At 34.1% G+C, this 27,004-nt stretch overlaps 1 protein-coding gene across 1 annotated transcript; it reads right to left on the bottom strand.

The window, feature by feature from the left end:
• Positions 1-1,153: 1,153 nt before the first annotated feature.
• Positions 1,154-2,944, bottom strand: LOC106451164 (cyclic dof factor 3-like). The gene is given in 2 exon segments (NM_001316224.1): positions 1,154-2,299; positions 2,810-2,944. Coding segments are annotated over 2 exon segments (1,281 nt in total).
• Between the last annotated feature and the right edge of the window lie 24,060 nt (positions 2,945-27,004).

Below are 27,004 nucleotides of genomic sequence, written 5' to 3'. Positions count from 1 at the left end.
GGCCCTAATTATCCAGGAATAGATTTTCTTTGTTTCTGTAAATTTTATAAAAACTAAAAGATTCAAAATACTAAAATTATGCTTCTTTCAAAAATAATTATAATCTAAGGAGATGAATAATGTGTTTAAAGATATTTCATAAATTCCCACAAGTTAATAATATACAAATTCAACATATATATAAATATATATATGTACAATAGTTTATAATTCAGATATTATATTGTTTGTAAGTTCATCTTTGAAAGATTATAAAGTGAATTTTTAACTTTAAAAAGGTTAATTTTTAGGATGAAAAGATTCATAAGTGTGTGTTATTTAAATTAATTTTCTAAATACATTGAAAGTTCGTTAGCTCGAAGCTAAAACATTTCAAACAGCACGGAGTCAGTCATTAGATTTCGATCACGGTTAACTTTTTTGTCAAAGAAACATTTTTGTCACTTTTTTTTAGTATCTTTCTTTTAGCAGAACTGTTCACAAGATAAGAACAAGCAAAGAAGACTCGGAAGAGTGTCGGTTGTAATGGCCAACGCAACAACGGTCAGTGTCAACTTTCTGCCATTAGTGAGTGTCTTCCAACATTTTCAACAAATGAAGAAAGAAAGAAAAGCAATAAAAGAAAAAAAAAACAGAAAAGAAAGTGTACAGTACAAATAGAATTTGAATTTAACTAGTTCGGTTCAAGTAGTTTAGTTTTCGATTAAGAAAACAAAAATCTACCGAATTGAACCAAAAGTTTACAATTTGGTTTCAGTTAATTTGATTATTCAATGTTGTTATCAAACTTAATAGAAAAACTTGGGCTTTTTAGTTATGTTAATTAAGTTAGTTTGATTTAAAATACTGGTAAGATTGATTTAGTTGTAACTTTAAACAAAAACGAAGTAACTAATTTCCGAACCTAACCTCTGATTAAATTAGTTTTGAAGATATGTTATAACTCTGTTCAAAAACCATAATCGAACATGAACAAAAAACAAAAACTTCGGTTCGGTTTGGAATGTTTGGGCTGGTTCAAAACCACAAGGATAGCACAAAACATGAGGATGGATTAGTGAGAGACTAAAAGGAGTAATGTCACAAAACCCTCATTATCCAATAAACTGTATATACAAAACAATCATACATATATACGTATATAAATAACTATTTAAACCCGTTCTTGGAAATTGAGTGATCTCGATAGAGCAGCAGGGTTAGCAGAAAGAACATGAGAGTTATTGGTTTGATCCTTGTTCGTCTTCTGATCAAACCCATTGAACATACGGCCTTTGCTTCCCAATGTTGAACCTTCGTTCTTGATTCCCAATGTTGTCCATATAGAGCTCTTTGCTGCTTCGTTGGGATCGTCTATTCTCAACGTTTTCGGGACTATAACGCACCCGTTCCTCTGCTTCCGCTCTGTTGAAGAATCCTCGTCTCTGGAGTGCTTTCCGAGAGTGGGAGAGTTTGGAGTTGAGCCCTTTTGACTCATAGGTGATGAGGATTGATTCGGGGGTGCCATTGGGATGGTCCAGTAAGGATAAAAGGGCATTGGATACCCTGGAGGAGGGTAAAAACCTGGCGGAGGCATCGCTGGATTCCACGTGTATGGCCATGGAACACCCGGGATGCAAGCATAACCATTCATGTTGTTGTTGTTCACTTGTGGTTCAACAACTCTGCAGCTTTGTGCTCTTGTTTCATCCACTGAGGTAGTCACAGAGGAACCACTCGAGCAGTCATCTCCATTCTCAACCCGAGCTGCTATCCCGTTTCTAGCTCCGTTTGAAACCTTCTGGTCTCCTTGTAGTTTCATCACGGGGGTCATGGGAGCAGCGTGCTGCTGATGAGGAGCTTGTAAACCAAAGCTCAGCACTCGTGTGTTCGCCTGTAAGCCCGGATCGAGCCTTGCACCCTGGAGAGCCTCGGAGATGGTGATGTGACGGTAGTGGGAGGAAGAGCTTTTGTGCTTGCGGCGTCCTGCACCGACGGGCACATTCCTCATGGTGCCTCCGGCTGTCCAGTATCTCTGACAGGCCTTGCAGAAATGGCGAGGCTGGTTGATGTTGTAGTTGTTGTAATAGCAGAACTTGGTGTCCATGCTTTTGCATCTGGGACAGGGAAGAATCTTGGTTGGTTTCTTCAGGGTTTTGCCGTCTGCTGTTGTCTGCTGATTGGTCTCATCGCTCTCTATCTGATCAGTTGATGTCGCCTCCTCTTTGTCCCCTGTTTCTGGTTTGGAATCATTCGAATTGCTAAGACTCTTGTTGTTACAGTTATTGTTCTTCTCTGGAGTGGCTTGCTCTGTAGTTACCTGAGGTAATTAAAAAACAGTTAGTTAAAATAAGAACACTTGCAATGAATAAACAAAGTCTCTAAAGAAAGTTCTAGACCAAGAATCAAACAATTTATTCTTAAAGTAATCAGAAAAAAACAACCTTCATCAACTCCTAGAATCTCTAAGACTATTATAACAAAATTAGAAAAACAAAAACATAAAGATGGAAACTGATAAACAAACACAAATTGTAGATCCAAAGAACATAACAATACACTGAGAGTTTCAATCTGATTCAAAAAAGTATTGGATATGATGATGAGCTCGAAACAGAGGATTCTGTCAAAGTTGTCTGATTTAAAGTTTATGAGATTCAGACAAAACAGGTTTGTCTGTTTGGTGATTCAGAGATTAAAAACTACCCTTTTTAAGACTTCCATTTACTTCGGTCTGATTTTATCAACAAGTTTCAATATTTTTACACGAAATTGTTTTTTTTTTTAGATCCCTTTTAAAGAAAACAGAGCATAATCAATCAGTAAGTACCTTCTCTGGTGATGTATCATCTCCGCCGCTGTAATCCTCTTCTAGAGCCACCACCGTCGTCGGTTCAAAAACAGCCGGAAAAGGGATTTTCATACCGAAGAGCTTAATAGCTGGATCTCTACTTTCCATCATCATTATTTATATATGTTTTTTTTTAATAAATATTTGTGTGTGTGTGTTTTTTGGAGATTTGGGGGGGGAGATATGGAGGTGAAGTGTTGAAAGAAGGGATTTAGATCCGTATAAAAGAGGAAGGGGGTACCACGTCAGCATCACCATTCATTTCTCAGCCACAAGTTTATGTGGCCTCCGATATTTTCCTTTTTCCCACCTCTTTATTAGCGGGTCGGGTTTCCCAGTTTTAATCATAAATATTACTAATTCTTATCTTTTTATGTCTATTATTCGCATCTATTTTTCTTTCCTTTTAATTAATTAAAAGAGGTTTGAACTTTAAACTTCGCTTCTTCTTCTTTTTCCCAGGTTTCTATCAAGACATGATTTTTTTCCAACTAAAGTCCATTTAGATTAATAAAGGTAATATTGGACTAGTGGTTTAGTGTTTGGAATTAGTTTTACTGTGCCTCTAGTTCTTTCTTTTTTTTCTTTGTCACAGACTGTGCCTCTAGTTCAATTTCTCCTATTACTATCTTTAATCGATGTGCCCGGCTTGGAGAGATTAGTCGGATTGAAGGTCCAAATCACCATTCGTTTATTCGAAATAAATTTTATTTTCTATGAACTATTTATTTTCTCTTTTTCAAACTAATGTAAAATTATGTTCTATCACTACATCGAAATGAATGAGTCTTTGTGATGTTTCTCGATAAATTAGTTCACTTGTGATTCTCTTTAGCTACAAAACATGGAGAATTCACGAAACAAAGAGCTATTGACAACATTCAGTTTCTTCATCAATTGTTGGTAATCGGTTTTCAAAGTTTTTTTTGTTATAAAAATGCCATAATTAAAGTATACAGTTTTTTTATATTTTACTCTAAATGTTTTAAATAATATAGAGACTCGGTTTGAAAAATATATATTATATTAAATTTAGAATTGGTATGGGTGTAAAATTTGTTATGTTAAATGATATATTTAATTTTAATGTGAATAAAGAGACTAAAATAAAAATATCAATGAAGGTTGTCGATATATATTTTTTTCAGTTCAAAAAAATATTGACAACTTTTTATATTTTTATTAAGTTACTTATAACCAAAAGTGGTCCGTAATTTATAAAGTAAAAGAAAGAATTATTAAAAATGAGAATAAATTTGAAATGCTTTCCAAACTAATGTTAACTAGGATCGAACTAGCACGTCCGTGCATATATATATATATATATATTTGTTTTTAAAAAGATAATCTTTAAAATATCAATACTTTTTTATTTATGTAAACAAATATTTTTTGAAAATTTTATATATATTGAAATTTATTTTTACGAAATTGTAATAATCATATATTCACCATTTATTTTATTTATTTAAAAATGTAACAACATATTAATAATTTACTTTTAAACATTAATTTATTTGAATTATTACAAATTTTATATTTTTTATTTACAAGGTTTGTATTCTTAAGATAGTTTATGTGACTAAATAAAATAGCTAATATTATATTTTGATAATATATTTTACTTAATGTATTATATATTAGTTTTGTGATTTTTTACTATTAAATGTGTCCTATATTAAATATGGTAAAAACAGTAATTGCATAATATAAATGTATTTGGGTTTTACAGGAATTTTTTTTGTTCAAGATTTTTTTTTCTTTTAGGATATCATCTATGAATAAATTTAAGATATTTTGTTAAATTTCTAGTTAGTGGTCTAAGACTCTAACATAGACTTTTTATGGTGGATAAAAACTAGGACCCTAAATTTAAATTAATAGATTAGATGGATAGTTCAACTAATGTTAATGGATAGTTTGTTTCTTTTAGGTGGAAAAATATAAAGTAAAAATATAGGAAAATGAAAAATATAATGTTACTCTCATCAAACAATAGTATTTTTTTTGTTTGTTTAAACAGTATCTAGTGTAACTAAGACGAAATATAATTCTTTTTGATTGGCAAATTTATAAGATAATTAAGATTTTTTTTATCAGCCAGATAATTAAGATAATAAAAAAATTCATTTTTTGTTCACTCTAACAATGATAACCGGTCAAAACCTAAGTTGAATATTTTTTAGCATTTCATGTTTTTAACATCTATTTTTTTTTACACCATCTATACATTTTATATCAATAGAGAACATCCTATGTTCTGTGTTCTTTGTGTAAGTCAAGATGAACAAAGAAATCGTCTCTTTCTAGTTTCCAGGATTCATCTCAGATATGGAGAAAGCTGTCATTTGGATTGCTTGGGTTTTGATATTTTTTCTTTCCCAGAATCTAATAAAAAAATAAAGACAATACAATTTTGCTCAAAGAGATATAATTGGATGTGCTCAGTATACTATGCATGATCAGGAATCGGACGAGTTAGTTTGTACGTGTGGATAAGGAAAAGCAAAGGAAGGTTGGATTCAACGACGTGTCAGTAAATCATTGGATGTCAACAAAAAGGTTCCGTAGGTCGCTGCTACATTGTACAGTTTATCAACTTGCGTTTTTGGAGAATCTATATCAAAGTCTACCTTTTGCCACCTCAGATTTGTGTTGGCCCACGTCATATCTGCGCATAGATTTCTACAAAATTGCATATCTTTCACTTGGTCGATCTAATAACTACCCTCCACGTGTTCCGCTGTGATCGCATCCTAACAAGATTTTTTCTTTGCGTCACTCGCTGGTTTTTAAATGGTAAAAATTGGCTAAAACTAGAAACCAAAAATACTACTCCATGTGTTCGAATGGAGTAGCGGGAGAAGTGTAGATCCCCTGCACAATACAGTTCTCCCGCAATAAAATCACTATTCACATTTTTTTTAATCAGTTCAAGCAGAAGATCTGCATGCAATTTTTTTTTTGTTTTTTTTGTAGAAAAAGTAGAAAATCTGCATGCAGATCTCATCTGCTAACATTTGGTGGTATTGATCTATTTTTTTCTTTTTTTTTGTCTAATAAATAATTTTGTTACAAACATTTTAACTTAAAATATATTTATCTGATTTTATAAATAATGTACAATGATTAGCTCAAACTATATAGCTCACTTTAATACTATTTTGTCTTTTTTAAAATTATAAGCATGACGTCCAATCGCTCACAAAACACATTTTTTAAGGAATAAGATATAAATCTTCCTACATAAATATCAGCACGGATAAGTAGTTAATAATTTTTTTATGTTTTAAAACAGTTAATGTATAGGTAAATAATTGAAATTTTGTAAATCTATTGAGAGAAGACAATTTTAAATGTACTCTTAACCGAGAACGAATATTTATTGAGTTGTACGATCAACTAATTTTCATGACTAATTATTGTTTTAAAGATCCTACACCCACTAGTAAAAAGTTTTTTGGTGATAAGTTCGACCAAGAATTTAATATTAGCATAACCTACCAGTTCTCCAAAAATAACTTGATCAACTAGAATGAAAATAGAAGAATTACAAGTATCTTATCAAAAATTCTACATCCATTTCGGTCGATTCTACAAAATATGAGATATTTGTTTTGATATTTTGGTGTAGTTTTTATTGTTTTAATATATAAAATTTGTAGTTTTGAACTGCTTTTGTCATTTATAATTTATAATAAATTACTTTATCTGCATTTCTCCTTCATGATCCACTTATTCTGCATTTATCTCGTTTCATCTGCACTTGTTCTGCTTGATCTGCAACGCTTGAACTGCTTTTACCATTCATGCCCCATATGTTCCAAAATATTTGATGTTTTGGGTGTATGCAAATCAATTAAGGTATAATTTTTTTTCATAAAAAGTAACACTAAAAATATAAACCAAAAGTAATTCAGCCAATCCTTAAAAATAAGTATAAAACATCATTGGTCACACAATTTTTAATAAAACTAAGATTAATATAAAAATACCAAAATATCATTTATTTTAAAACATCAAAAACTTTCCAAAAGATCATCTATTTTGGAACGGAGGAAGTACCATATTAGATGATAGTGGGACTCGCGTCATACTCGAGATGAGTTTATTTTAAATATTGTATTTTATTATTATAAGCAATACACATTTTGTTATCGATAACCTATTTTACATTTGATTAGGGGTGTGCATTTGGGTATCATTCGGGTTCTATTTGAGTCTATTATGGTTTCAGTTTTTTCGGGCTAAGATTTTAGTCATATTCGTGTATTGATAAATTTTGTTTTGGGTTCGGTTTGGATTCTTGCGAGTTTGGTTCGGGTTTGGATAATTCATTTAAATTATTTTTAAAAAATTAAAATTTATTTATACTTTAAATTTCTCAAAATATAAAAGTAAAATAATATATAAGATACAAATTTGAATAATGTATGCCAAAATACTTAAACTTAACATAAAAATTGGTATAGCTTAAATATTTGGATATGAAATCAGTAGATATTTTTAAGTATTTTTGGTATTTTGAATATCGTTTAGCTATTTTAGACATGTATTTTAAGTATTTGTATATATTTCCAAATATTTTGAAGAACTTAAAAATATCTTATATATCTTATATATTTTGGATATTTTTAGATATTGAATCTAAAAATAATTAATATATTTAAGTATATAAATCTAATTCATATATATTCGAATACCTGAAATATTTTTGTTTAGATCGGATTTGGTTTCAGTTCTATAGATACCAAAATTTTGAATCTGTTAGAATATCTAACCAATTTCGGTTCAAACTGAGTAATAATTTTTCGGATCAGATTTGGTTCAGTTTTCTGGATTCTGATTTTTTTACAGCCCTTATATTTGATTGTAACAGTGTTTTAAACGAAAGTGATGGTGGTTTATATTAATTTTGGATATATAACAATTTTAAAATTAAAACACATTCTACTATATAAGCAGACCATTTAGTTAATCATTAAAAATTGTTTTTCGCCCATTTAAGAAAAACGATAGGCTGAAAGAACCGATTCACAAAAGTCTATAAACATAAGGGAAAGCTTTGAAAAATTGTTAGATTGACTAGCTTACAAAATAACCATAAAAATCCTTAGAAAACATAGGAGTTTTGGTTTAAGGGAACGCAATTGCAAAGAATAGTTAATTTATAAAATCTAATGTGACCATATCAAGCTCAACGAAATTCTCGACCAAGTAATATATGTTAATTTATAAACATTTATGTAGTTATTATAAGTCATAAATACAATGGAATAAATTAAAATATATGCAATCTTTTTTGCTGAGTTATTACCCCCTCCAATACGAATACGAATATACCATTGATTTCCACTATTAATTTCACACGTTTGAGTACACAATCATCAAGAGCTTTTTTTTTTTTTTTTTTTTTTTTTTTGACGTCAAACGGCCATTCTATTACTCAAGCTTGAGGTAGTCTGGGTAACCAGACCGGAATAGAACAACCAATGAAAAGTAACTCCCTACGAAAGTTTCTAGCAGTCTTAGCTAAGAAGTCAGATAGCTGATTGCGCACTCGTGGCACATGGTTGATTTTGAAATCCGGAAAACAAATCTTCAACGTCTCTATCTTCTCCAGTTCGGTCGCAAAGCTTGGCCACTCCTGGGGGTCATTTAACATTGTAATCAGCTCCTTGCAGTCTGTTCCAAAGCTCTGGCACGACGAGTGTTGAAGCATATTCTCCATCGCCCATCGCAGCGCTTCTACCTCAGAATGCAAAGCTGATTCACATCGAGTGAAGTTCCGTGTTCCCATAAGTTGTATGTTCTCCCTACTATCCATCCAGACCCATCCACATCCACTAACGCGTTCAGAAGCTGTCCAGGATCCGTCTAATAGGCAGATATTACCCAAGCTTAAGACTTGGTTTTCCTCATTATTACTGACCTGTACTTGTGGCGGTATCATCTCATTTGCATTAAACCATGCTTGGCATTCACTCTCTGCATATCGAACGAGTTCCAAAGGATCCATGTTTATACCCCTGAAGAGCTTATCATTACGAGCTTTCTAAATATACCATATTATCCAGGGATAAGGATCCCTGTCTTGATCTGGTGCAATGATATTGTTTTTCCTCCAGAAAAGATAGTCCATGTTTGTGTAGACGCTTGCTACTGGGAATATGCCTGGACTTGTAGGAGTTGCCGATAAAGACCATACTTGCAATGCTGGAGGGCATTCAAATATTGCATGGGTTACAAATTCCTCTATTTCCCCACACCTTGGGCAATAATTATCGCATCTCATATTACGCCTTACTAGATTCCTCGTTACTGCTATCTGTCCCGTTATCAATTGCCATACAAGATGGCACATCTTCCTTGGCGCTTGCAACGTCCAAGCAAAGGCCTGGAGTTTAGTGATACTTGGCTCCAATATTTCTTTTTCCTCTTCTTGCTTCAATAGATTCTGAGCTACCCAGTATCCAGATTTGACTGTGTATTGGCCACTCTTCGTGTAGTTCCAGCAGAAAGTATCACGGCGGTGAGTAGAGCTTATGGCCATACTGCGAATGAGTGGTATATCCTCAGGATGGACATAATCATCTAATAATCCTGCATTCCAATCCTTTGATTCCTGGATCATCAAGAGTTTTTTAACACAATAAAGGTCATAAAAATATAAGGAAAGATTTATAAGGTTAGTTATACATATTAAAGTAAGGTTCTATATATATTATAATTTTTAGTCATTCACTAAATGTTCAGCCCTTGCTATTCTAGTAAAGTCGGTCGATTAAAAAAATGGGTGAGAAACTCTCTCAGCTTGAAACGTAAACATACTTTTCAAAGTTGTTATTTAACCAATATTCTATGTAGGGGTGAACACTTTATCCGATATCCGAAGCCGCACCCAAACTCGATCCGAAAAATTCGAACCGAAATCCAATCTGAAGTAGCAAAATATCTAAACGAGTATTAAATTAAGAGAGATTAGATATCCGAACCCGAACGGATAATATCCTAACCCGAATAGATATCCAAACATATGTATACTTAATCAAATATTTCTAGTTTACATTTCTCATTTTATATAAAATATTTATATTGATACTACACATACTTTAAGTTCATATGATATACGTAGAATTACTGAGAAAATGATTTGTTACTCACTTGAAATGCATGTCAAACTTTTTATTTCAAGAATTAACAAAAAGTTACATCCAAAATTTTAAAACAATAACCAAATTAATTTCTTTTTTAGTTTCAAAATATTATGTCCAAATCTATTAACCATTCAATCTATCAAAAATAAAAATTAGTTAAGTGAAAGTTATATTTTTAAATACAAGAAATTTGAGAAATGCCAAATTTAATTTTTTTTCAAAATCTAAATATCTGAACCCGATCCAAAATAACCGAACCCAAACTAAAAATATCCGAACCCGACCTGAAGTACAGAAATACCCGAACGGGTTCTATATTTCTATACCGAAATATCCGATCTGAACCCGAACGGTACCCGAACGCCCACCCCTAACTCTATGATTAATATATATGTGATTATCTTAGTTTTCTTTTAGTGTATAGAAGTTCTTTCATTTTGTTGGCCAACAAATAAGCCTATTTTGAACTTGTGAACTCTGAGAAAAAATCGTCATATACGAATTTATTATTTGAAAACTGTATATATTTTATTTAGATAAAAACATAATTATCTGGAAATAAAAAGAAATATAAAAAATGTTGCTTCATTATTCTCAATATGTTTCTTATCTGAATAACACATTTGTATCAGTCCCCAAAATAAATAATAAAGCATTTGTACTTTTCGATCTAGCGTCTTCGAAATTGAGGATGTTTTGATTTATCAGAGATAAAAAAAACTGAGGATTTTGTTTTTTTGAAATAATAGATAATATGAAGATAAGTCATCTACTGTTTGTGTTTAAGCCTTGCCTTTACACAGTACTGCTGGCAAGATGTGGACGCTGCGTCCCCTTGGGAGCTACATTAAAAACATGATGTTCTCTACCTATCAATTTTTTTCCTTTTGCTTAAATTCTAGTCGATGCTTGCAACAAAAGTTAAAAAAAAAAAGATCTCTTCAACAGTGACAAAATTTATGTCAATTGTGAAGAGGTTTTAAGAACAATATAAAACTGTGTATTTAGACCTTATTGAAACACAAAAGAGAGAGTTCAAATGAGCACAAAAATAAAGGAGGAAGCTTTAGATTGCTTTCATGATCAAAATGATTCTAAACTAGTATTCATAAAAAAAAGGAAGGTTGCACTTTACAGCAGCCAAGTTAAACCATTACGAAACCATAACACAACTTTTATATAACAAAACTATCTTGTTGAGAACGCTAGTATATATGAGTATTTGGCATGACTTCATAGACTTTGGGCTTGTGCTCTAATACTCCTGCGGAAACTTAGTGTAGCGTGTGGAGCTAAGTTTGGAAACTCAAATGCAGCGGCTTGATAAAGGGACGAGAGCTCAAAGTGTTCTTTTGAAGTAGTCAATATCTTCACTTCAGCAGAAGATCAGTCAATAGTGTGAGATCTGTATCTTTGTAGCTTATTTATCTAACGAAGAGTTCAGTTTTTTACCTCGTTTAATTCCCCTAAGCTGTCTCATAATGAAAGTGAGTCTTCTTCCACAACTAAGGATCCTTCCTTTTTACTCTGTGCTTCCCATCACTAAACCAACTACAACATGTGTTCTACCATTGTGTCTTTCTCTTTGGCAATATACTCCAGAAACTTGCAGCTAAAACCCCATAATTATCAAACACCAAACCCATGTACTCATTCAGCTTCACGATTCCATACTTCTAAATCTAAAACAGTTGTTCTTCTCAAGCTATGACAGTAAGCTACTCCATATTCTGTCTTTAACGAGATAACATAAGCGTAACCTTTCACATCTTGATATTCGTTGAGACCATGTTGCTCTCACCACTATAGATAGAGCTGAAAACAGTTTTCTCGGTTTGAGTGCTTGCGCTGATTCACTGAACAAGGCTTTCAGGATCGGCTCAATGGTGTCATGGACCTTGGGACAAAAAAAAAATTTAATTTCTAAACTATTATTTTTCTTTAGAAAATCAGATAGATATATGTTTTTTTTTCAAAATACCAAAAGTATTTTTTTTAAATAAATTTATGGAAATAAAAAAAATACTTTCATATAAAAAAAATTTAGGCCTCTTTTCTTATTTTTAATATAAAAATATATGTATTTTTTTAAAAAAATTGGACCTTTATCTATTAAGAAATAGGGGGACAACGGATTGGGCCCGGGGCGGTCACACCGCTCGTCCCCCTATCTAAGCCGGCCCTGAAGGTGTTGAGCATCGAACATTTCTCTCGCGAACTTAAAGGTCACACCTTTAGCCGTTAGGACGTCTCTGTCTCTCATCGTCAACATGAATAGGAGACCTGATCTGATGAAAGCTTCGACCTTGAACTCCTTGCTTTTCTAAGATAGTTTGATGGAAATTTGAGATGGCTTAGACAGAGTGTGCAGAAGCTAGAAGAGTATAAGATAACCCATGAGAACCAACTAAAGCTTTGATACCATGAAGAGGTTTTAAGAACGAGATAGAGTTGTGTATTTAGGTCTTATTGAAACACAAAAGAGATAGGTCAAATGAGCCGTATTGTGATGCAAAACAGAAATAAAAGAGGAAGCTTTAGATTGCCTTCAAGATCAAAATGATTATAAACTGATATTTATAAAAGGAAAGGGAGACTGCACTTTACGGCAGCCAAGTTAAACCATTATAAAACCATAACACAACTTTTATATAACAAAACTATCTTGTTGAGAACCGTAATATATGGGTCTTGGGCCTGACTTCATAGACGTGGGCTTGTGCTCTAATACTAGGTTCAAGAATAGAAACCTTTTGCGTCATAAGGACATACCTTAGGATTAGGTTTAAGTATGCCTGACATTGATCTTGTTACCATGGGATGCTATTTCTGTTGAATAGGTTCTGGAACCGGAGCTAAGGAAGGAGAAGACACCTTTGGTGATCCAGTATGATAAGGATTTGAAGTTGTAAGAGGGGGAAAATCAGCCTCTGTGAATAATGGAGAGACATCTTGATGAAGAACCCAAGTCTCTTTAGGAATGGAAACTTCTTCATTGGTAGATGATTTGTCCTGAGGTAAGAAAATCATTTGCCAAGCCTGAAGTAGCGGAGTGAGAACTAATGGATGACTTTGCTTGTAGGTATCTGCAAAAGGAAAGTCAGTCTCATCGACTAACACATGTCTAGGGATATAGACTCGTCCAGTAGGTGGGTAAAGACATTTGTACCCCTTGTACTTGTTGTTGTAGCCAAGGAATACACAGCGTAGCAACCGATGATCGAATTTGTTGACACCATAATCTCTTAGAGATGGATAGAAAGCACAACCAAACGTTCTTAGAAAGGTGTAGTTCATGAGAGTGTCAAATAGCTTCTGATGGGGTGTTTGATGATTTGGCAGGGTTGAGGTTGGCAGAAGATTACTCAGAAATGCAGCTGTGAAGAAGGCTTCCATCCAATACTTCAACAGCATTCTACTCTCGACATCATAGATAGCCCTAACTCAGTGATATGGCGACACTTCCTCTCAGCAAGACCATTCTGCTGAGGCATGTGAGGACATGAGACTTGTTGCTGAATCCCATCTTACTTAATTATTAGGTACTTGTTACTTAAATTAAAGACATGTAAAAAGTACTCTATGTTATTTTCTCAAAAAAGTACTCTATGTTAGACCAAATATAAGTTTATGTATCTATCTAATTTATTAAAACCGAAGTACAATTAGTACTTAATCCTGACCTTTTTTAATATTTACAATTGATTGCCACTAACCTAGTATACAGTCGTTTTATCTAATTATTAAACCATATACTTAAATTGAAAGAATCTATGAAATGAGATATTGGTTCTGTCTTCTCCAAATCTCAACTTCGGTGATCCGTGAAGGCTTTTCGAAGTGGCTCCTGGTCTCCCCGTCATCGACTCACTATGCTCTGCGACTGTGCTCACCTAGCCACCGTGGCTCTTCCTCCATGGCCTCCAGTCTCCATCTATGCCGCTTTGCTGCATGACGCGTCTGTATTCCACGACCCCTCCATTTCGTGTCTCTGTTCCCTCGTGGCCTTCGTCGTCATGGCCGTCGTCAAGCTCCAGATCCGGTGAAGAGAAAGCTCGATCCATTCCAATGGCTGGATTATCCATATTTGCACTTAGGTCTCTCACATTTCTGATTATTTTCAAATTAGACCAAGGTTTTATTAATTGAGAAACATCCTTCTGAATCAACCCCAAATCTTTCAACTGTGTAATCTAGACCCAATGAGTATCCCTATTTTGAATCTTGGTACCTAAATTTTTTGTTGTTTTCACTTTTTTCGAATACTTCTAAATTTATCGGAATAACCTCATGATTTTGTCCCATACTTTTCAAGTGTGCACTTTAACCATATATGCAATTATGCAGACACATGCAATCTAAATGATTAAAATGAGATAAAATTAGATTGAAAAGTCATTAAAAATACTATATATCACATATTCATAAACACTACATATCTGTAGCCATTAAAGTGCACTAGAGCTTGACTCGTGTAAAATAAATATTGCAATGTTCGACATTATCATGGTCCTCTCAGTTTCAGCCATGATACTGTCATCAAGAACAACTGCAAAGCCATTGTTATGAATAAAAGATGGCGTCTTCTGCACTATCATGCCTGAAACTAAGAGGCCTTTTGTTTCGTGCAGTGCTGTAAATTTCGAGGACCATGATCCACCATTCTGTTAGACCAACCAAAGGATCTTAACTTAAAGTCACACATCATTATTTTTGTTTGAACATTTAAAATTCATTTATTTATTTTTATTTATTATTTGACGTCAAAAAGCCATTCTATTACTCAAACTTGAGGTGGCCTGGGTAACCAGACCGGAATATAACAACCAATAAAATGTAATTCCTTATGAAAAGATCTAGCAGTTTTAGCTAAAAAGTCTGAAATCCGATTGCGCGCTCATGGAACATGAATGATATTGAAGTCTGGGAAGCATATCTGTAGCGTCTCTATCCTCTCCAATTATGTCGCAAAACTTGGCCAAACATGAGGTTCATCTGACATTGCAATCAGCTCCTTGTAGTCTGTGCCAAAGTTCTGGCATGTTGAATGTTGAAGCATATTCTCCATGTTGAATGTTGAATGTTGAAGCATATTCTCCATTGCCCATCGTAGTGCTTCTACTTCCAAATGCAAGGCTGATTCGCGTCGAGTGCAATTTCTTTTGCCCGTAAGTTGAATGTTCCCACCACTGTCCATCCAGACCCATACACATCCACTAAAGTGAGCAGAGGCTGTCCAAGATCCATCTAACAAGCAAATATTACCCAAACTTATGACTTGGAATTCCTCAGTATTGTCATCTTGTACCACTGGTTTTACTTTATCGTTCGCAACGAACCAGGCATAGCATTCACTTTCTGCGTATCGAATTAGCTCCAAGGGATCTCTATCTATCCCCCTGAAAAGTTTGTCATTCCTAGCCTTCCAAATATACCAGATGATCCATGGATAAGGATCTCATTCTTGTTCTGGCTCGATAATGCTATTTTTCCTTCAGATTAGGTAATCCATATTTGTGTAGACGCTTGTTATTGGAAATATATCTTGCCTTGTTGGAGTTGATGATTAGGACCAAGCTTGTACAGCTGGCGGACATTCGAAAATGGAAGGGGTTACAGATTCATCTAGTTCTCCACATCTTGGGCAATAGTTATCACTCCTCATATTACGTCTTGCTAAGTTCCTCGTTACTGCCACATGACCAGTTAACAATTACCATATAAGATGACATATCTTCTCAGGTGCCTTTAACTTCCAAGCAAAGGCTTGAAGCTTAGTGATACTCGCCTCTAAGACTTCCTTCTCTTCCTCTGTCTTTAATAAATTCTGAGCCACCCAATATCCAGATTTAACCGTGTATTAGCTATTTCTTGTGTAGTTCTAGCAGAATGTGATAGACCATGGATTTTACCCATTATTAGCCATGGTTTATAAGTGTTTTAAGATATATTTACTATTATATATAGTCTATTTAGAGTAATTACAGGTTCAGGTACTATCTAAAAGAAAATGATGTATTCAGAGTTATTTGGATATCTTTTGAGTTTTGCTGGAAATAGGAGATGGCCGACGGTTACCAAGAAATATCGACCGACGGTTGCCAACAAATACCGATCGATGTTGAGCTCTTCTCATCGATTGACGGCGAATCCACCCGAGAGTTAATGACAAATTAGAAGATTTCAAGTTTCACAAAAGTATCAATAAATACATCTTAAGTCTCTGGCCGCCTGTTAGGCTATTTATTAGGGTTTTGTATCATTTTAGAGGCAGACTTGCCTAGAGACTTTTTTAGACCTAATTTGGAGGAAGCAAGAGACCACCATTGAAAGGAGAGATCTTAGAATTGGAGAGATAAATCAATACTACAAAATATAGAAGATCTTGAACTCCCTTGCTTTAACTTATTTTGTTGCTTACTTTTATTGTTATTTTATTTAAGTATTATTAAGACCATCATAACTATGTGTTTCATGAATATGTCTGAGTAGTCCTTCCTGTTAGATTTAGGTTTCTCAATAGGTTGATAATGTATTACTGATACAAATAATTGTTAGGGTGTTTAAAAATATAGTTCTTTATCTAGTTGTGCTTAAAGCTAAGTTTAGGATCGATCACCCTTGAAACTTAGATCTTAGGATTAATCGAGATCAAACCATTGCTTGACTCAATACCTGAAAATAAATTAGTATGATCTAACTAATTAGATACATATGAGAGTTGATCTAGTGAGTTAGAGAATATAAATCAAACCTGTCCATAAAGCTTTCTGGAAGAAGTATCGATCGACACATCGATAGCCCTGTCGATCGATATTTTGAAAGGTATATCGATCGATATTCGTAACGAATTATCGATCGACACTTTCTCGTGATTGACATACTAGAGTCGAAATCCGAGATCCAGATTAGATAATCAGATTGATTATATCTTAACTTGAATTCAAGAACAATTAATATCAATAAACCTCTAAAGATCCAACTTAAGTATTACTTATCATACCTAAGAACATATCTGAATCTAGCTATTCTCCCAACTGTTAAAAACCTCAAATCAAATCAATCGAGCAATTATATTGCTCACCAACACTAAAATCTACAAATAATTTAATCTAGCCTTAATTCAAATACTATAAATCTATTGTGCAATTTTAGAGTCTCTGTGGATTTGATCCATAAGCACTACATCTGAACCTCTTATTTGAGAGAGTAATTCACTCCTTAGGGTAATTTGAGTGATAACAAATTTGGCGCCGTTGCCGGGGACTCTTTCTTATTACCGTTAGATTAAGTTTAAAATTCAATCTAGATTTTGTTACTAAATTTGTTAAAAGTTTTCCCTCTTTTCCTGTTGACACAGAAACTTAAAGATGGAAGATATGGATTTCGGACGGATATCAGTCGACGAAACGACAACAACATCGAGCGACATGTCGACGGAAAAATCGATCGACGCCGCACATCAAACATCGATCGACGACACCCCGCCGAAAGCAGGTAAGCTTTCTCTTACCTATAATGCTAATAAGGGAATAGTCTTAGGAGAACCTAAAGGTCAACTAAGCAATGCAATTAACTCAATCATGAATGAACAGGGGACTGCAATCCCTGTTAAAATTAATTAGATCTCAAAAAGAGATCATGAAATAAAACTGCCTCGGCAAGACTACTTAAACCCTGAGAGGACCTATTCCAATAGGTCCGCCATTAAATTACCAAAAGACGATACTAAGAAATCCGGGGTCAGCCTCGAATACTTAGTCTTTGTACGTCAAAACCCCTTCCGTGGAACCATCTCAGAGCACCCACACGATCACATCGAATACTTAGAAGACATGATGGATGACGAGTACAATCGGTGCAAAATCTTTCCATTCTCCTTAGAAGGCGACGCCAAAAAATGTCTAGACCAACTACCTACGGGTTCGCTAACCTGCTGGAAGGAGATAAGGAATACCTTCATTAATCAATTCTTTGATGAGACGTGTTACTGAGATGTAAGGAAGAAAATCTCTACATTCTGTCAAGGTCCACAAGAATCATTCAGAAACGCATGGGAGAGATTCAAGAGCTATCAACTTGAATGTCCCCACCATGGTTATTCAGAACCACAACTCATTAATATCTTTTACAAAGGTATTAACTTGCACTACCAAATCACGCTGATACTGCCAGTGAAGGGAGCTTTAGTACCAGGAACCCTAAAGAGGTAAAGCGTTTGATCAAGAATGTAGTTACAAGTAGATCCTACGAAATGATGGAAGTAGAGCGAGGAAGGGAAGTTGACTCGATGGATGGGTCCCCTATAGCCAAAATCAAAGAATCTCTAGATTCACTTCATTCTGCTATAGAGGGACAAAACCAATTTGGGATTAACCAAATTGACGATGATACTCTTTCTGAATTAGAATAACAAGTAGACTTCATAGATATCCGTACCTTGAAAGATAGGTACCGTATCCCTTTACCCCACTCATCTCAGTAGGTCTTACGGGCATGCCCTCATTCCCTTTGGTTCATAGCTCAAGCGTCTCTCCCCGAACTCGTGATGCACTGGTGAAGACATCCTGCAGTGTAAAAAAATCCGTTCAGAATCATAATAGCAGCCACGAATAGATTGCAGTTTTTAATCATTTCTCAAGTATGTAGTGTTGCTTGCACAATTGCATAAAATAATAACGCGGTGTAGTTATCATCATCCCTTTTACCCCACGAAGATCCACTATTCTTATTAGTATCCCTCATTTCGCCCCAAGCGATCCGCCAACGTCTTTACTAGCATCAACCTTTTTGCTCTATGATGGTCCTCCGTCATCCTTTTTACCCCAAGACGATCTTTTTTGCCCCAAGATGATCATCCATCTTCCTTAACAACAACAACCTTTTCATTCCAAAACGATCCTTTTTACCCAAGATGATCCTCCATCTTTCTTAACAGCAACAACCTTTTTATTTCAAGACGATCCTCCATCATCCTTAGTAGCAACAACCTTTTTAACCCAAGAAGATCTCTAGCTTATTCCATGTCATCCAGAATTGGTTTTCCCCCTTTAAATCCTCCAACCACTGGGCCGATTACTCACGGGTTCATCTTCCCAAGTTGAAGTGCTACTTCCTGTCGTGCCGCTCCTTTGACCAGCCTCCATGGTCGCCTCCGGTCCCGATTCCGCCGATAGGAGAGGAGTCCGCGCTAGCATTTCCCCCTTGCCTAGTAATCGGCGCCCTTTTTCCCTTTTTTTATATGGGAAACCAGTTTGATTGTAATATCTGAATGACACAATGCTACTTCTCTGCGGCAATATCTCTTCCGTGGAGCTACACACGCCCGGCTTTGCGTTTGATCCTCGTTCCCCCTCCTCCTTGGTCCGACATGGGATGGTGATGTTGGTGGAATGTAGAACCTTAAAGTAGAATGCCCAATCTTCCATTCCTCCTCAGCTTGTCGCGCTAGGCAGTTGACCCCTCTGTATACTTGTCTTATAACTCCTTGTTTATCCACCATATGGCCTTAAGAACTCCGCCATTCGCGGTTTGAGGACATATTTTTTGTTCCGATCTCGGCCCAAGCCTCTGAGCTGATCAAACTCTCATTCAACACTGTCTACCACGGGTCCAATAGAACCATAAGGGAAGTAACGAACAATGGGGGAAATGCTGATCCTTTAAGTTAGTATTAAGGGACCTTAACCTGGCTCTGATACCAATTGTAACACCCGCCCTTCCCTCATTTATGACCGGGGTTCCCGGGAACGGAGCTAAGGACACACATGTCTACATACCCGACATCTATGTGTGTCCCGTTACTGGTCCCATGAGTTTCAGGTGCGTTTCCTCCGTTACCATCGACTCTTCCACTTAAGGTTCTGCCATAAGGGAGGGAAAAAGAGGGGTGAGTAAGGATACTCAGTGAAGCGATTCTAGAACAGTCTTCCCAATGAACCTCTATACTGCTCAATGCAAAACGAGAATCGACTAGTCACTACACTTAATTCGATGCAACTTACTTAACTAGTTACTACATTTCCTTTTCACAAACTCAAGCAACGTAACGAACTCAGTCATCACTCAATTCACATTATTCGATTTAAGACTCTAATCATCCTGGAACTCTAGGACCTACACAGCTCAAGCGGTCCATCCCACCCATTTTCTTGATGCGTCTCTATGGAGCCACTTGCCCTGGTATGCTCAACATCCGGTACCATTGGATGAGGTCCGCCCCTACAATGTTTTACGGCCCCTTCCTGCCAAGACTCGGCGTGACTCAATCTTACCGGCGCCTCTAACCTGATCCGCTATTTTTGAATGCTATGGCCCCGCATTTCCCTTATTCCCTACCTTTCTCTCGGTGGATCGTATTACACTCAACATTCATTTCCTTTTCATTTATTCTTTCCTTTTCCTTTTCATTTCCATTTTCCTGATCCCTTAGACTCATACTATCTTTCCGTTTTGACGCCACCCATTCTCGGTGTCACACGCAATTCATTTAACAACCATTCACAGATGTCGTACCATTCATCCCAGGCCGGTTAACCGGACTCTGTGACCCTAGGTGTAATTCTTTCTTTACATCCTAGCATTCACAGACACTCTAGCCACTCAATCAGACCAGAGAATCATGTCAATAACACCACATCAACACAAGGCAGTCCATTTAAAATCCTTTAACAGTATGAGCGTTCTTATGCAGTATGATCTATCATATTAACATCATAGATGATCTAATCAATCCTAACTCCTTATTCAACAATATAAAGGTCATGAAAGAGATCTGGGTAGAGCACCTTAACTTAGTCTAGATCTGGATCTGGATCTAGAAGTAGAGAGCAAGAGGGATGAGATCTGAGATAGATGACACCACACGGGATGTGTGTCGGATAATGAGCTCGTGTGGGTGGACTCGAGAGCTTCTTGGACGTTGTAGCGGCCACAAATCCGGAATGGGAGTCCTTGTTGAGGAACATGCGATGACAAAATCCCATTCCAGGCGAGTCATTATCCGACACACATCCTGAGGCGGATGTAGAGAGGAGGTATGATGAATTCTACCGGGCGATGAACAACTCTTAGTTTTTTTTTTCGGTTGTTGAATTATAAATTCAAAACTTATTTATATATAAAATATTTTGGTATTGATTTTTTTTAAAATTTTAATTTTATTAATAAATTAACTATTTTTTAATTATATTTTTAAATTCTGTAAAATAAAAAACGAAGTAAATTCGTAGCTAATTTACGACTTATTTACGTGGAAAGTTTACGAGAAAATGACGAAGAACGATAAACGAGTATTTTACGAGGAAATACTTTCAAGGTATTGACGTGTACTTTACGAGGAAATATTTTCGAGATATTTACGTGTAGTTTACGAGGAACACCTTTCGAGGTATTTACGAGAAAATCTAGCAACCTCCTTACGTGGAATACTAACGTGGTCTTTACGATGAAATGTTGTACTTCGTCTTTACGACGAAATCTTTTTCTCGCTAAGTTACGACGGATTAGTGAGGAAATATGCGTTACGACGAACGAGTAACGACGAAACATGTTTCTTCGCTAATTTCTCGTAAAGCCTCTTTTACGACCACGAGGAATACAGCCGTCGTTAAAGTTATGTTTTCTTGTAGTGGTTGTAGTTATAATACATGGTTTTATATAGTAGAGATTGAGGATTTGATCTCATCAGTTTAATTTTTAAAACAAGTTTCCTTTTAAAAAGGGAGACAAATTGAATATCAATAAGCAATTTCTTGAATATCAATAAGCAATTTCTTATATTTGTTTTTATCAAGATAATTATATCGGCCGGCTCCAAGAATAATTGAAAAGAACCTTTCTCCAACAAGCAAAAGATCAATGACTGGCTTGTACCGTCTATTTGGAGATGTTTTTTTTTTCTGGTAAATCCGATGGTTTGGATCCGAAAACCTGACTAATTTTGGAGACCATGAGATAAAACATGTAAAATATTTTCTGTTTTCATATGTGTGCAACTTATCTGAATGGAAGATTTTGAATTTCAGGTGCTTAACACCTTTTCGAGCTCGTCGTACCACCCGATCACGATGTGTGGAGGATGACAAAGATGAAGCTAAAAACAGCTCTAGCGTTTGGTCTTTATTTCGAGACAAACAATTTTCAAAGATAAAAGATGCACAATATTCATTCAACAAACTCTCTTGATAATATTAATAGCCGTCTCAAACACAATAATTTCATGGGTAGTTATCAATAGGGGGTAATATATACCTCAACTGCGAAAGAAGGGATAACAACCGGGACAAATTAGCTCCACGGCTACTAAAGGTTAATTATATCTCCATTCACATTAGTTCCATGCAAAAAATAATCGCCGCATCTTTGCTTAAAAAGGAGTATAAAAATACAACCACACCAATCCACCGCAGCGAAGAAACGCCACAGCTTGACCAGAATTGTATAAATCTACAACCATCAAAGCCAGCTTGAACTTTTGAATTTTGTATAGACTTTTGTTTTTGTTATACAAAAATTGAACATAACTTTTTTGAAACTATCTTTTTGGAGAAAATATGTAAATAATTTTTAGTTAAAAAAATATATATATCTCATTTTAATTTTTGTTTACTCGAAATTAATTTTGTAAAAATGAACCTTTTTGTAATAAATGTTTTTATGCGGTAAAACACTGGAGAGTAAGGGGAGTGTATTCAGTTGAGAGTTTTAGGTGATTTGTATTAAAATGACAAATTCACTGTTATTCAAACATGAATTTTAAAAACTCATTTAAAATCCACTGTTATTGAACTTAACATTTCGTAGAGTACTCTAAAATTCACTGTTATTGAAAATATTTTAAGTTTTGGAGTTTTAAAGTTTTAAGGTGATTTTAGGATGTTTGGATGGAGTTTCTTAGTTAAAAAAATTAAAACCCAAATCCAATGATTTTAGGTTATATTCACCTAAATCTCTGCAACTTATTAAAATCATCTAAAACTCTATTAACAGTCAAATCACCTCAAATGTGAATACACCCCCTAAGAATTGAACTAAGTTGTTTGAACTGCAACTAATTTTTCTGTAATAGTCAGTTGACCTTATAAAAACTAAGAACCGATAAATAATGAAACAGAATTAGAACCATTAGACCACTTCAGCGCGATCTAGTTCTTTAAGAGTTCTCTACGTTGGAGTTCGTCTCAAAGACAGAAACCACACCTGCTAATATCAAGTATGATGAAAAGGAAACTGAAATCATAAATCCAGCACACAACAATATAAGATAATTCCTCAAAGTGAGTCTATAAGAGCATCCCCATCAGTTCATATCTTTACGTGAATATTAAAATAAAAATTATTAATATTTTAATAGTATAATTATCTAATTAAATTTTAGTTTTTATAAAAAAACAGAACCAGTTGCGCATCAACACATGTAAGAGAAGTATCTAAAAGGTATCTCCAAATTCTTTTTCAGAGAAATTATTGACCTTCTTTCTCCTATTTTACTTTTTTTTTTTTTATCAAAAACACAAATTAGTAGCTAGTCTCTCAATCTTAGTTTCTATCTTTTTTAAAACAAAATGTCGAAATAATTGGTAGAGTTCTATTGTTGGAAGTGCTCTAAGACCATCTCCAATGTATTACTCTATTTTTTATTATATAATAGAGGAACTTTATAACATAGATGAGTTCCTCTCCATGTATTCTTTTATTTTTTTTCTTTAAAAAATATTATTAAAAGATTCCTTTTTATTTTACAATTAACATATTTTACTTATAAATGTTAAAAATTAATCCATTCATTGCAATTTTTTATTTTTTTCATAAAATTGCAATATTGTTTAAACTAAACATTTTATTCGAAAAAGACTTAATACAAAATAAAAATTTAATAATTATCAATATGAAAATTCTATGTGGAATTTTTAATAATTATTTTTATTTTATTTTAATTACATATAAACTTCAAATATCATTTGTTAAATAAAAATGTTCCTTTTAAAGAAAATAATAGTATTTTTTATTTATGTTTATTATAATTGTGAAATTTTAAGAATCATTATGTAAACAAAAAAATTGTTGTGTTATATGTAAAAAGAAAATGTATTTCCATGGACATGTATTTTAGTTATAATCTCAAAAAGTCAAAAGACTGTTTTGTAAATAAGTATGCCTCTATTATAAAGGAATGTTATTTTTTTTTCTAAAAATTGAGGTAAAAATAATAATTGCTATTTTAGGTGAAAAATAGAGGTGGATTGGAGTAGATTTAACTCTATTATAGAGTATAGAGACAAACAATGGCATAGTGTTGGAGATGATCTAAGAACATCTATAATAAGGAGTCTCTCAACCTTAGTTTCTAGATAATATTAAATTAGTAATTTAAGTTGATTTTGTTTTGTATTAAAATAAACGCTTAAAACTCTAACTATACCACTAAAATAAAGACATGTGTAAAAAAGTTTCTCAGATTTATTTAAGAGTTTTTTTTAAAACAATTCTATCATTTTACCTCTTTTCTCCTAGTTTTAATATTTAAATAAAATTTTATCTTAAAATTGTGCTAGTTAAAAAAGGTTAAATGACACCAGGGTTTCTCAATAGGAGTTTTCATAGAGAGAAGGTTCTCTCATTTCTACCCGCTCTCTAATCATTTTATTTTTAAGTTTTAACACTATTTTGTTGAAAGAATTTAATATTTTGTAACCGACCTGGACTGGGCCTTTTAACATGGACACGAAAACCCAAACCAATCGACCTTAAAATATCCGACCCGGAATCAGACCGGACATTTACAAGTATCTTTTGAGTCTAAATTTTTTTTACTCGAAAGAACCGGAACCTAAAGGAATCGACCCGCATAGACCCAGACGCAAAAAAGAACCGACCTGAATAGACCCGACCCGATAAGTACCGATTTGTACCCGACTTAAAAACATGTATATCTAAAACTATGATGTTTTGTGTTCTGTTTTATATATATTATTTTATGATTTAGTTGAAATATCTTGTGTTAACAACATTTGTTATTATTTTTAACATTTTTTAAGTAATATAAAGCTTTAAATTTTAAAATTAGAATTTCAAATTTATTTTAATAATTAATAGTTTCATTTAAGTTATTTTGTAAATTTTAGATTATATGACAAATATCAACTAAATTTGTTGGAATTAAGTATGTCATGTCCTTTTCAGATCCTAAATACTCGATATGACCCGAAAAATTACGGGTATTTTATGGTATTTTAATTATAGACCTGAACCGATCCGGACCCGAGAAGAACCGATCCGAACCCGAACCGAAAATTTCTAAGTATCTATTGTATCTAAATATTTAAGACTCGAAAGATCCGGATCCGAAAGGAACCGGCTCGACCCGACCCGAAGACCTGAACGTGCAGGCCTACTTCTTAGGCTCCTAATGGTAACTGCGGTTTGAGCGGTGCGGGACAAGCGGTTTAACTTCAGTGCGGTTTTAACAGTTATAAAAACGTATAGATATATGGTATATGTAGAGATTTTTGTTACTGTTAACTGCGGTGTGGGGCGGGACGGTTCGTAACATTCGAAACCTTAAGGCTCCGAATGGTAATTGCGGTTTGAGCGGTGCGGGACAAGCGGTTTAACTGCGGTGCGGTTTTAACAGTTATAAAAACGTATAGATATATGGTATATGTAGAGATTTTTGTTACTGTTAACTGCGGTGCAGGGCGGGGCGGTTCGTAACATTCGAAGCCTTAGTTTATAATATTGAGAAACTTGGAGAAATGTGTGGTGTGTCAGTGTGATAGGCAAAGCCCACCATTGACATTTAATTTATGTTTTCTTATTGACATTATACAGAAAGAGAAACTTCCATGAACAATTTCTTGTTACAGGTGTGCTTGTGAACTTTGTCGATCATAATTGTTATATATTTTGACATTTGCAGAAAAAGAACAGTGCATGCATATGCTCATAAAGCTACCTTCATCATTAAGTGGATTTCAACTAGAAAAGTTAATCCACTTTGATGAAATACATTTATAACCTTCTCTCTTCTGCCCATTCTCTATTTTATTAGTCCATAATTTTCATAACTTAGCCGAAGTTGTATGTAAATAAAAAATGATAGGGTACAATATTTGAAATAACAAAGCGGTATGATGAATTAGCCACTATAGCCACATCCTTGAAGTGATAAAAAAACATCATTTAGAATTAGTGCCATGACTTTGACAAGCATGAATCAGATCGGCACTTACTTATATTCTAACTTAATTTAAATTGATTACTAAAGTATGCATAGACATGTATACTTTGTCAACATGATAAAACAATTGACAGTGTTTTTATCTCTCGCTATTGTCTGCTTAGCTATCTTCCATTATAGTGCCTGCCATTAGAGATTTAATAGTAAACATAAGCAAAATTTGATATTCAGATAGTTTTGCTTTACTGGACATACTGTGAGTTCGATTTATATTGTGTATAAATTTGATAATCATAAAGTTGGATGAAAATGAGGAGATTAAGAAAGTCATAGACCAGTAAATTCCATAGATTAAACAATTATTATCCACTATATGACGATAATATTATGAATTTACTATTTAAATAAAGTATTTAATTACCTGTGGTTTAATTTCATCTTGGCGAGATTACATAAAGATTGAATGAGAGAGGTTAAGTTCAGGTGAAAACATGTACTAAGAAGTTATATACTATTGAATAAAATTTTGTTTCTTGCAATTCTATCACCGATTACGAAAAAAGAGAAAAATTCTATCACCGATATAATAGTCCAATAGTCTAACTCATCGCACAATTTATTGAATCACAAACAAACCTTAATAAGAAATCCTTCTCCTATTAATCACTTCAAAGCTCAAATCACCAAAAGGTTTCACACACAATTCGTAAGAGATGCAAACACACATACATCTCTATATATAGGACCTTATAAATCCTAAACCTAATCAAACAACACTTTAAGTATTTCCTAATCCTTTTAGGTAAACATAACTCAAAATAGGAAACTTGCAACTTA

The sequence above is a fragment of the Brassica napus genome, chromosome A6, assembly GCF_020379485.1.
Source record: "Brassica napus cultivar Da-Ae chromosome A6, Da-Ae, whole genome shotgun sequence".
NCBI classification, from domain to species: Eukaryota; Viridiplantae; Streptophyta; class Magnoliopsida; order Brassicales; family Brassicaceae; genus Brassica; species Brassica napus.
Note: the sequence above shows the minus strand (reverse complement) of the source record. Positions and strands in the feature narration are given on the sequence as shown.